The sequence below is a fragment of the Onychostruthus taczanowskii genome, unplaced genomic scaffold, assembly GCF_017590055.1.
Source record: "Onychostruthus taczanowskii isolate IOZ18803 unplaced genomic scaffold, ASM1759005v1 scaffold1, whole genome shotgun sequence".
NCBI classification, from domain to species: Eukaryota; Metazoa; Chordata; class Aves; order Passeriformes; family Passeridae; genus Onychostruthus; species Onychostruthus taczanowskii.
The window spans coordinates 14,173,224-14,185,674 of record NW_024496525.1 but is presented as its reverse complement, the minus strand read 5'-3'; the positions used below and the strand labels follow the sequence as shown (position 1 = coordinate 14,185,674).

The 12,451-nt window shown below is 37.3% G+C and overlaps 1 protein-coding gene across 10 annotated transcripts in view; it reads left to right on the top strand.

The window, feature by feature from the left end:
• HECTD1 (HECT domain E3 ubiquitin protein ligase 1) overlaps positions 1-12,182 on the top strand; it is a 60,431-nt gene extending 48,249 nt beyond the window's left edge. For 9 of the 10 annotated variants that reach the window (XM_041401405.1, XM_041401357.1, XM_041401338.1 and 6 more), the window contains 13 exons: positions 1,610-1,664; positions 1,903-2,085; positions 2,431-2,641; positions 2,723-2,808; positions 4,369-4,496; positions 6,229-6,430; positions 6,575-6,712; positions 6,963-7,570; positions 9,112-9,190; positions 9,302-9,395; positions 9,702-9,852; positions 10,702-10,846; positions 11,227-12,182. In XM_041401405.1, the coding sequence (XP_041257339.1) occupies positions 1,610-1,664; positions 1,903-2,085; positions 2,431-2,641; positions 2,723-2,808; positions 4,369-4,496; positions 6,229-6,430; positions 6,575-6,712; positions 6,963-7,570; positions 9,112-9,190; positions 9,302-9,395; positions 9,702-9,852; positions 10,702-10,846; positions 11,227-11,364 (2,218 nt within the window). In that variant the 3' untranslated portion in view covers positions 11,365-12,182. The remainder of the gene's footprint in view (positions 1-1,609; positions 1,665-1,902; positions 2,086-2,430; positions 2,642-2,722; positions 2,809-4,368; positions 4,497-6,228; positions 6,431-6,574; positions 6,713-6,962; positions 7,571-9,111; positions 9,191-9,301; positions 9,396-9,701; positions 9,853-10,701; positions 10,847-11,226) is intronic. The other variant, XM_041401376.1, reaches the window with a different exon arrangement.
• Positions 12,183-12,451: the final 269 nt, after the last annotated feature.

Sequence of the window (12,451 nt, the reverse complement as noted above, 5' to 3'; positions counted from 1 at the left end):
AATGCAGCAGATGTTCTTTTCCTCAACTTTAGGAAGGCTTTCAACGCTTTCTCTCTCACTTACAAACTTAGAAAGCATGGACTAGATAGTGTCTGAAAAATGTCTGAGCTGCTGGGCTCAGATGGTTGTCCTTGGTGTAAAGGCCAGCTGGTGTACCCCAAGGGTTGATACGAGTCCAGAACTGTTTAAACATCTACATCAGTGGACTGTATTGATGGGACCGAGCAGACCCTCAGCTTCCAGGCAAGATGAAACTGGGGAGGAGTCACTGTTGGACCAGATGGTTGTGCTGGCATTCTAAGAGACCTCATCATGCTAGAGGAATGGGGAGACAGGAGCTTTGTGACATTTCACAACGGGAGATGTAAAGTATGTCACCTGGGGAAAAGTAACTCTGCGTGTGCTGTTCAGGCTGGGGGGCCAGCTGGCTGCGAAGGAGGGTGCTGAAAAAGGCCCTGGGGGTCCGGGTGGATATAAAGTCAAACATGAGCCAGATGTGGACCCCAGTAGCAAAGATCAGTAGCACCCTGGGCTGCATTAGGAGGGTTGAGTGAGGTGATAATCCCCATCTGCTCAGCACTGGTGAGATACACCTGCAGTGCTATGTCCCGTGTCAGGGCTCCTCAGGACTAGAGGGACGTGGACACTGGATTGAGTCTAGCAAGGGGCTGCTAGGATGATTAAAAGGCTGATTGCTTCTGTCATACAAAGAAAAGTCTGAGAGATCTGTATCTGTCTAGCCTGGAGGGAAAAGGACTTGTGGGCTCTTACTGATGTGTATGAATACCTGATGGAGGACATAGAGAAGCCAGACTGTGGACTTTCCTTTGTTGGGACATGTGAAAGGACAAGAAGAAAAAAGGGCTCAAACTGAAACACAGGAAATTCTATTTAAACATTATATTTTCGGCCCTTCCTACCTCAGTTATTTTCTCAATGTTAATTTGATCTTACTAGCTTTATAGTAATAGACAGAAATTGTAAGACTATGTGATGGGGAGTGTTTTCCATTTACCACCCTAATCAATGTAACTTCTCTCATACTGGAAGAATGATGTATATGGAAACAACAACTGCAGTAAGGAGAGGCGCAGTATTATTTACTGTAGTTCAGATTTCGTCAGTGCTTTTGTGTTGCACCTATTTTCTGAGTTGTGTTCTGTCAAAAATTGCATGTTTGAACAGTTTAAAAACAAACTGTTTTCTAGTTAGAAAACATGAGAAATAGTTGTAAATGTGCATGTCTTCTAAGTTAATGCACAGCAAGCTTCCTTAGGACTTCAAAATTTTAAAGAGTTGCTGCATGTGTAGTGAAATATCTAAAGGTGATTTGGGAAATTGGCACAATGAAGGTTGTTTGATTACTCAAGTCTCACTTAAGGAAATATACATACTTTGCAAGATAAATACCAGCATCATGACAATTGAGCTTGAGAAATTTGCTGCCTTGGGATGTCTCAGATGTTTAGTGCAGCAAAGAGCAGCTGCTGTTGCTGTTTTACATCACATTATCTAAATGTCACTGATACCTAGCAAGTCAATATATAACCTTAGAATTTAGGGGATGTGCTATGAGTATGAAGTATTAATTCATTCTTTTGATGTCTAGAATCATGTACAGAGAAATGAAGGATTCTGATAAAGAGAAAGAAAGTGGAAAAATGGTAAGACCTACTTCTCTGCCTTTATGTTTTATGGCTGTTTTAATAAAAGCAAAAGAAATATTGTTGCAGTTTTTGAAATGCTACATTAAAAAAAACTAACAGTTTTCAATTACTTAAAGAATATTAGTGAGTATATTTGTAAATGCATGCTCCTTTAAAAAAAGACATTATATATTGCATGTGAAATTTAAAGACTTTACAATCAGGAAAAACCAACATTTGGTGGTTCCTGTTGTAGGGTTGCTGGTCAGTAGAGCATGTGGAGCAGTACCTTGGCACTGATGAATTACCAAAGAATGACTTGATAACCTACCTGCAGAAGAATGCAGACTCAGCTTTCCTGCGCCACTGGAAATTAACCGGCACTAATAAAAGTATTAGGAAAAACAGAAATTGTTCCCAGCTCATAGCTGCATACAAGGTATATGTCTGCATCCAAACTTTTTTTTTAATGAATGGCTGTGTGCTTTGTTTTGCAGCTTTAAAGATTCTTGTGGAGGGAGAGCTGTGGTATTTATAGGGAAGTTGAATGTTCAAAAGCCAGTTTCTAGTTTAGGTTTTGCTGCTCTTGCCTTTTTAATTTAATGTCTTCTATTAAACATAGTTTTGTTAAAATGCATTTGAATCATGATTTGCACCATGCACAGTGTGATTAAGTGTTAAGTTTGAACACAGTAACTGTTTTGATTTTTTCATGTTAACTTGGAATAGAGTCCTAAAGACAGCAACACACAGTTTTCATTCTTAATCATTCTCTTTTTTATAGGACTTCTGTGAACATGGATCAAAATCTGGATTGAGTCAAGGGGCCATTTCTACTCTTCAAAATTCTGATATCCTTAGTTTGGCCAAGGAACAACCCCAGGCCAAAGCTGGCAGTGGACAGAACTCCTGTGGAGTAGAAGATGTTCTGCAGTTACTTAGAATTTTGTATATAGTTGCCAGTGACCCTTACACAACACGGACTTCTCAGGAAGGTAATTTAGTTAACTTGCAGAGCTTCTGAAATAGTTTAATGAAAAGAAATAAAGGAAAATTTTTCTCTTGATTATTTTCAGAAGGAGATGAGCATCCTCGTTTTAACTTTCCACCAGATGAATTCACAAGTAAAAAAATTACTACAAAGATTCTGCAACAGATTGAGGTATTACACTAATACATTATATATAGTGTATATATGTAGTATTGTTTTTAGGACTCTGTTATTCTTTTCCTTACATTGACTTTTTGAAAGTCGATTGGTTTTTTTGCCATTTTTGATTTTTGAATTGTTTCAGACATATTTTCTTCCTTATATTTTGCATGAGTAAATTTGTAAGAACAGACTAATCTGAAGAAAACCATGCTGTTTGTTTTTTTACAAAGCATACAAAACTTTTTTACTTCATGTATTTTGGTTATGAATAATAATTATAATTTTTTTCTGTACCAGACATCAATGTCAGAAGGTAGTGTGTGTATGTCTGCCTGATGATAATGTAAAAAAGATAATTGATTATGTTAGGGTTCACAGACATTTTATTACTCATACATTCTACATGAACCTTTCAAAAAAGGTATTTAGAAAACATTCTATTTGTCACACATTAGATGCATTAAAATCAAAACTTGAAGATGTTGTTCTTCATTAAAACTACATTTTCTCCAGCAAAGATTAAAGAAGATTCTTAGTTTAGTTAGCCCTTGTGTGCTTTTTGAGGTTCGGAGGTTTTTTTTTACAGTCATATTGTCCTGATTATGTGTTTTAGAAAAAGTTCAATTTTTTGTGTTCTTTCAAAGATTGTTCTGGCACTGTGAACGTCCTTGTGGTAATAATTTCTGTAGTATAGTTTATTATAATTGTATTTCAGAAGGGATTGTAATAATATTTCAAGGGGATAATTTTCTACAATCAGGTTTCTTTCATGTCTTCCAATATTGGTAATATCTAGGTTCTTTTGGGCAAAACTCAGGAGTAATTCTTTCCAGGTAATTGGGTACTTAGATCTCCCCACAGTGCTTTGAGTAGTGTAAATCCCAGAGATTTACTACAGCTTTTAGTGTCTGTGTCAAAGCACCCTGTGTCCACTCTTAAGTCCTAGAAAGTTTATGAACTTAGAATCACAGAATATGCCAAGTTGAAAGGGATTCATCGGGTTCATTGAGTCCAGCTCCTGGATCTGTGCAGGACATCGCAAGCATCACATGCTGTGCCTGAGAGCATTTTCTAAATGCTTCTTGAACCCTGTCAGGCTGGTGCTGTGACCACTTTTCTGGGGAGCCTGTTCCAGTGCCCAACCACCCTCTGAGTAAACAATCTTTTCACAATATCTACCCTAAGTCTCCTCTGACTCAAGTTCGGGCCATTTCCTTGAGTACTGTCACTGTCACCACAAGGAAGAGATCAGTGCCTGCCCCTTCTCTTCCCCTCATGAGGAAGTTATAGACTGCAGTGAGATCTCTCCTCAGTCTCCCCTTCTCCATGCTGAACAGACCAAGTGAGCCTAGCTTCTCCTCATACAGCTTCCATATTGGTAGCTCTTAAAAGAGGAAAAATATCTCATTTGCTGAGAAGAAAGAAACTTACTCGAGCACAGATAAAAACTCTGTGCTTAGGTGTAGGTGTGTTTGCTGTGTGTGTACCTAGTTATAAACTTGTTGGGACCACCTAAGTCAAGCATTACTAACACTGGTGGTTTATTTTATTCCTTGCATTAAACTACAGGAGCCCTTGGCACTAGCAAGTGGAGCTTTGCCAGACTGGTGTGAGCAACTAACAAGCAAGTGTCCTTTCTTAATTCCGTTTGAAACGAGACAGCTGTACTTCACATGTACAGCGTTTGGAGCATCAAGGTAAAAAAAATACAAGAAGTATGTTTGCTTCCTTTTAATCTTTTACATATAACAGTTTCTAAATTGCTGATTTCCAGAAGGACCTTAATCCTCATGAGACAAATTTTTCTTGCCAAATCTGAATCATTTTGGATAATGGAAGGAAGAAGATGGAAAAGCTCAGAATGACAAGGAATTTAATTTCATTTCAGCTGAAGACTTGCTTGTGTACTTATAGCCAGGTTATCCTGTTGCCCAATTTGTCTGGGTTGCAGTTCATTGCATAAAGGACAACAAAATAGAAAACATTTGGAGAATCATAGGAACTAGAAGTTTTTTTTGAAACACATACATTTTTATAGTTCCAGCAACTTGTGATTGTTTTGGTTCATTTATTTTTAATTCATTAATGTTTTAACAAAGCAGAAGAAAACTAAGAAAAATATGCTATTTTGAAAGTTACTGTAAGCTACCTAATGAAACTGGAGGAAAACCAGACTAAAACATTTAAGGGTATCCTCTAGAGTTGTTTGTTACTTGAGCATCATTAATATTTTGATTGCAGCAGTCATAACTTTTAGAGTATGTAGACAGTGTAAACCTTTTTGCTGGTATATTTTTTTGTAGAAAGAAGGAAGAATTAGTTTTTGAGGGTTTTCTTGGCTGTTGCTACACTTTGCTTTCCAAAGCAAAAGGTAGAGGGAGAGTTGCCAAAATTACTGTTTTGTCTTACATGCAGTAGAAGTATCTCATGAGGAATGTGAAATGAGGTATTTAAAAAGAAAGAAAAAGGAAGAGAAGAAAAGGTATTAACTTGCAAGACATTGGTTTAAATCTTTCTATTGTGTAAAAATTTTAACTTCTTCAGAAAGATGGTCCATATGTTTGGGTCTTTTTCATTTTGCTTTGGAAGAAGGTAATTTTTAGAGAAGCTGCATTTAAAAGAGATCCCTCAGGAAACATTGCATGTTATTTACTTTGTAAGTAAAGAATTTTCTTAAGCTCTTAAATTACTGAAAGTAGTTCTCAAAATTCATCTATTCTGTATGAGTTGTGTGTGTGTGTGTGTAAACTCTCTGTCTGTCATGGCACTTGGCTATATTTGCAAAACCATCAACAGATGGTAGCTTTGAAGATAGTCTATGGCTGCATAGATGATATTACGTACAAAAATGTATAAATACAACTTTGTGTAAGTACTGCTATTAAAGGTAGCTATTCTGCACTGATATGGGTCTATTTGTCTATGATTGCACTTGAACTTTGGTTCTGTGTTGCTCTAAGGAGTGTGCAAGTAAATAACTGCAAAACTTGGTCAGTATCAATGGAGTGATGTGCAACTGCCTTACAGTATATAGTGAAAGGTGTAATATGTGTCTGTCACAGTTTTGAGCATCTGTGATTAAAAGTTCAACAGTAAATGGTACCTTTTCTTCTTCCCACTGTAATGTGAAAACTATAGGAATTCAGATCAAGAATTGTATATTTTCATTGGTGCTATCATCAGAATCTGGCACTTATATTAGAAATTAATTTTGAAATTAGAAATTTGTTTTCTGACTTCATAAAATATGAAGCAGCCCATATTTTGGGGCATTTCAGGCTGATAAATAGTTTAGTTTGGTTTATACCTAAAAAACATTAGGAGGCAATTAGTATTTAGCAAGTCACTTTTTTATTGGTGACTACTTTCAAGTTGTCATGCTGGAAGACATGGAATTTTTAAAAAACTGGTGTTTGTTTTTGTTCCCAGAGCAATTGTATGGCTGCAGAACAGACGTGAAGCCACTGTGGAACGGACAAGGACCACGAGCACAGTGCGACGCGATGATCCCGGGGAATTCAGAGTTGGACGCCTCAAACATGAAAGAGTGAAAGTTCCGCGAGGTGAATCCTTGATGGAATGGGCAGAAAATGTCATGCAGATTCATGCAGACAGAAAATCTGTTCTAGAGGTAAAGCATATCTGCCTAGCAGAGCGAGGTTAGATAGCTATTTCTAATGTACTGGACAGGATATTGAATATCCTGTTCCATAACCAATGCTGAACATTTCACTAGGATTTTCTTTTACTATTAACTTTCCTTACGTTTTTCTAGGTTGAGTTTTTAGGGGAGGAAGGAACAGGCCTGGGTCCTACCTTGGAATTTTATGCGTTGGTGGCAGCAGAATTTCAGAGGACAGATTTGGGAGCTTGGCTTTGTGATGATGATTTTCCAGATGATGAGTCCCGACAGGTACATTTTCATTTGTATTTTAAACTGAGTACTTGTGTAAAAAAAAAAAGAAAAACGAGCTAGACATCCAGGAAGGAAGAACATGTGTTCATACAGCAGCTAGTCATCATGGTCACTCTGGTCCACAGCTTGTTTTTTTAATTCTTCTCTTTTTAACAGAGCAGTAGAGTATAAGAAGTTAGACAGTGCAACTATCTAATTAAATCCACCTTTAACCATGTCTGCTTTTTTTGTCTGTCTCTTAAATCAGGTTGATATTGGTGGCGGATTGAAACCACCTGGCTATTATGTACAGAGATCATGTGGACTGTTTACAGCACCATTCCCACAAGATAGTGATGAACTTGAAAGAATAACCAAACTCTTTCATTTCCTTGGAATTTTCTTGGCTAAATGCATTCAGGACAATAGACTTGTGGATTTACCCATTTCTAAGCCTTTTTTTAAACTCATGTGTATGGGGGACATTAAAAGTAACATGAGTAAGTTGATATATGAATCACGGGGAGACAGAGACTTGCACTGTACTGAAAGTCAGTCAGAGGCTTCTACAGAAGAAGGACATGATTCCTTGTCAGTAGGAAGTCTGGAAGAAGATTCCAAATCAGAATTTATTCTTGATCCACCAAAACCTAAGCCTCCTGCCTGGTTTAATGGAATTTTGACATGGGAAGACTTTGAATTAGTAAACCCACATAGAGCTAGGTTTCTAAAAGAAATTAAGGACCTTGCAATTAAAAGACGTCAAATTCTAAGCAACAAAAATCTGTCAGAAGATGAAAAGAACACAAAACTGCAGGAATTAATGCTGAAGAACCCATCAGGTTCGGGGCCTCCTCTTAGCATAGAGGATTTGGGGTAAGTTTTCATATTTATTTATAGATAGGCAAACAGTCTTGTGTTAGAGGAAGAAGCCAATATATAATTACAAATGAATTAGTAATAAAGCTCAGTTTTAAATAGCATCATTGCAAGGGGGAATCCATAGAGATGCAGCCATATTCTTTTTCTTTGGTTTGAGGATGTTCTCTTCTCACTTGCTCAATTTCCTAGTCTTAAATGTGGCTATGTTGCAGTGGTGTATGACTCTGGAAACATAAATACTTGTAAAAACAACTGCTTGTAAAATCACAGCTTTAAAAAAAGGGTGATTTAGTAATTTCTTTGCTATGATAACTTGAAATTTATCAAGTTTTTTGGAGAGCTTTTAAAGAGGACAGATTGACATCTCAGATTGTGTTCCTAGTACAATGTTTAAATCCATGTTCAACAGGGTATGTGTTGACTTTTAGCAACTGTAAAAAACAAAGTACTGATACCTGTGTAAGCCCATGTCAGGATGTCATCCTCCCTAGTTTTAAATATTTCCTTTGAAACAACAGTTTTTCTACCATTAATATTATAGGTTATTTGTTATAATCATATTATGCCACAAAAATTGTGTAGTGTCAGAGTTCAGTAATTACTTATGGCCGTGGAATCCTAGACTGTCCTGAGCTGAAAGGAGCCCCCAGGGATCAACCTGCACAGCACCATCCCCAAGAGTCACACTCTGTGCCTGAGAGCATTTTCCAAACACTTCTTGAACTCTTCCAACTTGGTGCTGTGATCCCTTCTCTGGGGAGCCTGTTCCAGTGCCAAACCTCCCTCTGGGTGAAGAACCTTTTTCTAATATCCAACATAAATCTCCCTGACACAGCTTGAGGCCATTCCTTCGTGTCCTGTCACTGTGACCACAAAGAAGAGATCAGTGCCCCTCCTCTACCCTTGATGAGGAAGTTGTAACTGCAATGAGGTCTCCCCTCAGTCTCCTTTTCTCCAGGCTGAACAGACCAAGTGACCCTCAGCCTAGACCTGGCTTCCTCTCTAGACCCTTCCCCATCTTTGTGGCCCTTCTGTCAGTGATCTCTAATAGCTTTATATCCTCAAAGGCCTTGTGGAATTTAGCCTGGCTTGTTACAGAGAGAAAGCAAGTAGCACTGTTGAAGGGCCTCAATGCCTAATAGTTCAAATGGCTCTGTAATTGTTATTGCTGGAATTGAATGGAAATTGTTTTTCTGAATTTGTGAACTAAATTAAATGGTTTGAGTAGTTTTGAAGCTGATAGCTCTAAGATATCAGATTTATGAAATTTTCAGTGGTTATCAAATCCAAATAAATAGAGGGTGAGAATATGCATTTGCATGCCATATGTTTGAAACACAGATTATCTGTGTAGTCCATTACTGTTTGTAGTTCTGTGCTTTTGTATATACATGAACAGTGGTTCAAAGTGATCCACTCACAATGGTTTGAAATCCAGTGAGATGCTTTTGGGTGTGACAGGTTGTAAATCTGGTGTGTTTACAAAAGCATTAACAGACTTGTTTTCAGTTATTAACTACCTTTGTATTTTGAAGTTTAAATTTTCAGTTTTGCCCTTCATCCAAAGTATATGGGTTTACAGCTGTGGATCTCAAACCAGGTGGTGAAGATGAGGTAAGAAAATAACCTACCTTTACAATTGAACCAGCAGTTAAATTTTTATTGTCTCAACAACAACTTCAGTGAACAGTGAATTCTTAGAGTATCTATCTACTGTCTTTGCAGACTGTAACAATGGATAACGCAGAGGAGTATGTAGATCTCATGTTTGACTTCTGCATGCATACTGGTATACAGAAACAAATGGAAGCCTTCAGAGGTAAATATAACAACATATATGAAGTTAACTGGAGTAATGGGTGTTTAGGGCATGCTGGCTTAAAGTGGTGGCATAGAATGGCTTTCAAAAATAAACTTTTTACTTAAGAATGCAATAGGTAAGATACTAATTTCAGAATACCTTTGCATTAGTTAAGCTGTTTTTAATTGTGAAGATGTCCCACTTACCTTAATTAAGAAACTATTGATTGATTCTGGTTTGACTAAAATTCAACTTAAATGCTGACATTATTTTATAAACATTATTTGGACTCATTTTTATAACTGTGTCTTGTGTAAATTAAAGATGGCTTCAATAGAGTGTTTCCAATGGAGAAGCTGAGTTCCTTCAGCCATGAAGAGGTTCAGATGATTCTGTGTGGAAATCAATCACCTTCTTGGGCAGCTGAGGATATCATCAATTACACCGAACCCAAACTGGGATATACAAGAGATAGGTACTTTTATTCTGAGTGATTTTAAAATAGTAGCTAAAAGAAAACGTTAAGTGGCAGAACGCCCACGATGTTCATTAGATGAAGATGCCAAATTTGATGAAAGTGGTGGTTACTGAAGAGAAGGTGATGGTCTAAAATCGTGTGAAACAACCACGTGTTACAACAGATAGGTTAGAAAGTTCTTGGTAGTTTTGTGATGAGAGAAGATAAAAAAATTACTCAAATACAAGTAACTAATGAAAACATAATGGCAGCTAATACAGATTGCTAAAAATAGAGCTTTTATTCTCATATTTGCGAATAATTATAATTTTTTTTTGGCTGTGCACAGTTGTTACTTTGTCCATATTTATTACTCCTTTCTCTTGAGGTGTAGTTGAAAAAAGAAAGTGTACTATGCAGGGGACAAATATACTTACTGGTGGTTGGCTATCAGAAGGTGGTCTTGATGTTTTTGGGTTGTTGGGTTTGGGTTTTGCTGCTTGTCCTATTTAGCAGCAATAACATAAAAATCACTTCTGGAACTGTATTAGAATAAGCCTGCTGAAATGTTTGAGCTCTGCTTCTCTACCTTGTCAAATGCATTCAAGTGCAAGATACCCACACAACACCCCAAAATAACTATGTACCTACATTTTTTTGTATAATACTCTGCAAGGAGATTAAAGACTATTTCTTTGGATTTAAGGATGTTTTATTCTTAATACTCAACAGGCCCTAGATTCTTACAATGTCTGCTTAAACATGACTAAAGATTGCAATTCTACTGTGTCAAGTTAAGAGAAATTTTAACCCCCCCATCACTCTCTTCTAGTGTTATCAGAACTAATTGTTTTACTTTATTTTAAGCCCTGGATTCCTTCGATTTGTGAGAGTCTTGTGTGGAATGTCTTCGGATGAGAGGAAGGCTTTTCTGCAGTTCACCACTGGCTGTTCGACACTCCCACCAGGAGGGCTGGCAAACCTCCACCCCCGGCTCACTGTTGTGCGCAAGGTACGGCGTCTCCGGGCCACGCTTTGGGCCAGCTGCTTTGCCTTGGCAGTGCAGGGGTTTCTGCATTAACAATGATGCTTTAGATTTTAGTTATTTAATCTATGGCATTATGCTAAGGTTTCAATACTAACCTCTTGTTTCCTCTGATACCATATATATATTTTAATATATATAATTCATATATATAAATATCAAAGTATTAATGTACATACAAAGCAAGTATATTTATAAATTGGCCTGTAGCTTTGCTGATGCTCTTGTTTCTTGACAACTGGTGTTAGGTATGCAGCAAGTGCCATGACTTAGAGGACTTTTTTGCTTTTAACTTCCATACTGAGTGCTGTGAACAACTGCTGTAAAATTCTTTTTTTTTCCTTCAGGTTGATGCTACAGATGCAAGCTATCCATCTGTGAATACATGTGTACATTACCTAAAGTTGCCTGAGTATTCTTCCGAGGAGATTATGAGGGAGCGTCTGCTAGCTGCTACCATGGAGAAAGGCTTCCATCTCAACTGAGCCGCTGAGCGCAGCCTGGGACATGGAAGTGTTTTTGATACTAGCAAAGCCTCTTGTGTTTGTGTGCAAAAAATACGATCTCCACGCTGTACTCTGACGAGACTTGCCTTTTTTCACCTGTGAGGCTTTAGGAAAATGTGGAATGTTTGTTAGCTGCTAATGACAAAATAAATCCTTGTAACTACACAGCCAGCAAGAAATTGGCACAGAACACTGTGTGATGCTTCAAGGGCTTGCACAACTGGAAATTAAGGTGTTTCTGTTTGACTGTTCCAAAGAACAGATCATCAGATTTTCAGTGTTCACTGATACAAATTTCTAACAGTGTATTGTGTAAAGTTTGTCTTTTAATACCCTGTACACTACGGTTGCCATCACTGATCCCTGTTTTGCTGGCTTTAAGCTAACTGGTCAGAAACTTGCTTCCTTTAAAATTTAGACTTAATGGGCATCTCCAGCCTTTTCTTTCTTAATGGTGCCTGCACTATTGGAGTATTTTAGTGGGTTTTTGCGTATAATCATGCACAACCATTTTTTTTTCTTCTTTTTCTTTCAAGTGGGAATATATTTTGATTTCTCAAATGCCCTGCTATAAAGATCAAATCCTTAAGTGTGTTCGTGCAGCTCAACAATAAAGCTATTAAAAAACACTGGTTCCTAGTGCAAGGCACACTTAAAGCAAGTTTTACTTTCGGTTGTATTTTCTTTGTATATTATAAACATTTATTTAACTTGTTGCAGTTTGAAGTTTAAAAAAAAAAAAGCACCCAATGTGTAAGCTCAAAAGTAATCATTAAAATGTTTGCAACATATAAAAATGTCTCTTCTGAATACTTCATTAACACTCACTAAATCTCTGTACATGTTCTGAACAACGTGCCATGCTTTTTTAAAGGTTTCAAAGAACTACATAAGAGAACTACTGATCTCACAAATTCACCTCTGTGTTCAAATCTTTTCAGAGTGAGTGGAACTTCTTAAGAATGAGTCTGGTAGTAATAATGTACATGTGGCAGGTTTTGCTCTTCTGTGACCTGAGACTACAGTTCTTCATTACGCTGGAATAAAATCTGGGTCAGGTGATACA